The sequence below is a fragment of the Monopterus albus genome, unplaced genomic scaffold (assembly GCF_001952655.1).
Source record: "Monopterus albus unplaced genomic scaffold, M_albus_1.0 scaffold155.1, whole genome shotgun sequence".
NCBI lineage: Eukaryota > Metazoa > Chordata > Actinopteri > Synbranchiformes > Synbranchidae > Monopterus > Monopterus albus.
The window spans coordinates 32,703-35,486 of NW_018128035.1; the positions used below are offsets into that span (position 1 = coordinate 32,703).

The 2,784-nt window shown below is 45.5% G+C and overlaps 1 protein-coding gene across 1 annotated transcript in view; it reads left to right on the forward strand.

The window, feature by feature from the left end:
* Nucleotides 1–2,784, forward strand: part of LOC109968607 (myosin-7B-like) — a 34,732-nt gene that overhangs the window by 23,803 nt on the left and 8,145 nt on the right. The window contains exons 32-38 of the mRNA XM_020614987.1: nucleotides 56–174; nucleotides 352–548; nucleotides 1,169–1,352; nucleotides 1,477–1,642; nucleotides 1,999–2,123; nucleotides 2,218–2,333; nucleotides 2,563–2,749. Of these exons, the coding sequence (XP_020470643.1) occupies nucleotides 56–174; nucleotides 352–548; nucleotides 1,169–1,352; nucleotides 1,477–1,642; nucleotides 1,999–2,123; nucleotides 2,218–2,333; nucleotides 2,563–2,749 (1,094 nt within the window). The remainder of the gene's footprint in view (nucleotides 1–55; nucleotides 175–351; nucleotides 549–1,168; nucleotides 1,353–1,476; nucleotides 1,643–1,998; nucleotides 2,124–2,217; nucleotides 2,334–2,562; nucleotides 2,750–2,784) is intronic.

Genomic DNA, 2,784 nt, shown 5'->3' on the forward strand with positions numbered 1-2,784 from the left:
CAGGCCTCACCCTACCCGGACGGCTCCCTGCTGACTATCTGTACTGTTCTTCTAGCCGAATACAGCCACCGTCTGGAGGAACGGGAAGTCATGATTGGTCAGCTCCAGCGCTCCAAGGCGGGGATTAGTCTGAATGCTGATGATCTGAAGAAGAAGCTGGAGGAGGAGAGCAAAGTAAGAAAAAAACCACCTGGCAATACACAATAAGTTAGGTACAGTTAGTGGTCACAGGGTACACTGTTCTGTTTTTAATCAACATGTATTAACTGGAAAGTGTTGGATTTTTGTCTTTGCGTCAAGCATGTGGATTAAAGTGAGTGGATGTGTGTTTCTGTGTGTATATTGTTTCAGGCTCGTGTAGCGCTGGCTCATGCAGTGCAGGCGTCCCGCCACAACCACAGCCTGCTCAGAGAGCAGCTGGAGGAGGAGCAGGAGGCCAAGGCTGAACTGCAGAGGGCGCTGTCAAAGGCTAACACTCAGGTGGTTGAGTGGAGAACAAAGTATGAGACCGACGCTGTGATGAGAATAGAGGAGCTGGAAGAGGCAAAGTAAGAAAACAGTGCAGCTGCTGTGAATGTGTAGTCCCATTCCAACCCATTACAAAGAGCACAGTGACTGTTACTGTCAGGGCCATAGCTGCCACTGTGGTCACCGAGGCCATGTCTTTATAGGAAACGAAATTTTAAAAATGTGTGGAATGAGAGAGAGGGAAATCAAAGCCTTGCAACAGAGGTCCAGACTCGAACAATGAATGTAGTGCACATCAACATGCATCCATAGTCATCCCTGAAACACTGTGAACAACTAAAGGATAGAGTTTTCTAAAATATGCTAAACCCTAGAAAAAACCTTCTGACATTACTTCTAGCACCACTTTCAGACCAGATTTTCTGTTTAGCCTCTACAAGAGAAATACCAACATATGCTGAATAGGTAGAATGGAATGATTATATTCCTGGTCCCCAGAGGGTGAACCATCATGATTTTAATTAGCCTTTGGACCTTTCCCCTAACATCACCCTCAATGTAAACTTTATATTTTAGCTCCACCACTTGTAAGGCTCTAAAATCAGGCACTAAGGGCTGCGCTTTGTGAACATAACTATGACCTGAAACATTGTGTTGTTCAGTTTTTTCCTAACCGTCTGTTGTGTTTTGCTGTTTGTAGGAAGAAGTTAGTGATAAAACTGCAGAACATTGAAGAAGCTGTGGGAGCGTCTCAGGTCAAATGTTCCTCACTGGAGAAAACCAAACTGCGCATGCAGACAGAGCTTGAAGACCTAATGATTGAACTGGAGCGATCCAATGCTGCTGTTCTGGCTCTGGACAAGAAGCAACGCGACTTTGACAAGGTCAGTCAGCAACACCAGCAATAACCCTGAGAAAATGTGGAAGGCTGCCTTAAGGGACGCTCACAAACAAGCATGGGTGTTGGTGTGTGAACATCTCTGAAGTCCTAAACCTTGTTTGATGCAGCTGTTGAGTGACTGGAAGCTGAAGTTTGAGGAGAGTCAGGTGGAACTGGAGGTGTCGCAGAAAGAGTCTCGCACTCTAAGCACTGAGCTCTTCAAACTGAAGAACTCCTATGAAGAAGCTCTGGACCATCTGGAGACGGTTAAACAAGAAAACAAGAACCTGCAAGGTATGTGTCTTCTTCACTTACAGTAGACACTTAAACGACCTTATGGTTTTGTGGACTTGGTCTTGCATGGTCAAGTCTCAGAGGCTGCGAATCTGCTGATGTGATCAAAAGCAGAGGCTTATCACAACAGTTGACGTTAGACAAAGAAAAAATGTTGTGAAAGAAGTTTGTCTGTTCATGAGTTGCACACATTAGCATGCCGAACTGGCTCAGTGCTGTTTGACAGACAAAGTAACAGTTCAAACAGTGCAGCTCCTTAATACCAATGTGTTCCACATTCGCCATTAACTGGTGGGGATGCCAAGTGTTTTACCTGGAACCTGTTAGCTTTAGAATGTGCCTGTGTTTGATTCCAGAGGAGATCCTGGACCTGACAGATCAGATCAGTCAGGAAGGGAAGGCAATCTATGAGCTGGAGAAAATGAAGAAGATCCTCGATGTGGAGAAGAGTGATATCAGAGCAGCACTGGAGGAAGCCGAGGTAACTGACTTGCTTGTTGTAAATACCTGTCAACCGAATGAACTGAATGAGCAGTTTGCTGACCTGCTGTATCTACCAACTGTTTACCAACCAGGGTACTCTGGAGCATGAGGAGAGTAAGACGTTGAGAGTCCAGATGGAGCTGCAGCAGATGAGGACTCAGATAGACCGAAGGATTGCAGAGAAAGATGAAGAGATTGACAACCTCAGGTACAGAATATGTGAGACAACAGAGTGAGAAGTAAAAAATGATGGGTTCACTGTATAGTTGCTGAAGAATGCCAGCCAATCATTGGCCAGTATGTAATACCAAAGTTTTACCAACTAACAAACTTCAGGAACCAAAATGAAAACCAGACAAAACATGCAGTGCAGAAAAACAGTGGGAAAACATGCATGATGCATGCATTCTTGTTGTAATACCAGTGCTGTCCACCAGGCGGAGCCACCAGCGCTCCCTTGAGACCATGCAGTCCAACTTGGACGCAGAGGTTCGTAGTCGCAGTGAGGCGGTTCGTCTGAGGAAGAAGATGGAGACTGACCTGAGTGAGATGGAGATTCAGCTGACATATGCTAACAAACAGGCTGCCGAGAGCCAGAAGATCATCAGACACCTGCAGACACAGGTAATGCCATAGATAGATAGATAGATAGATAGATA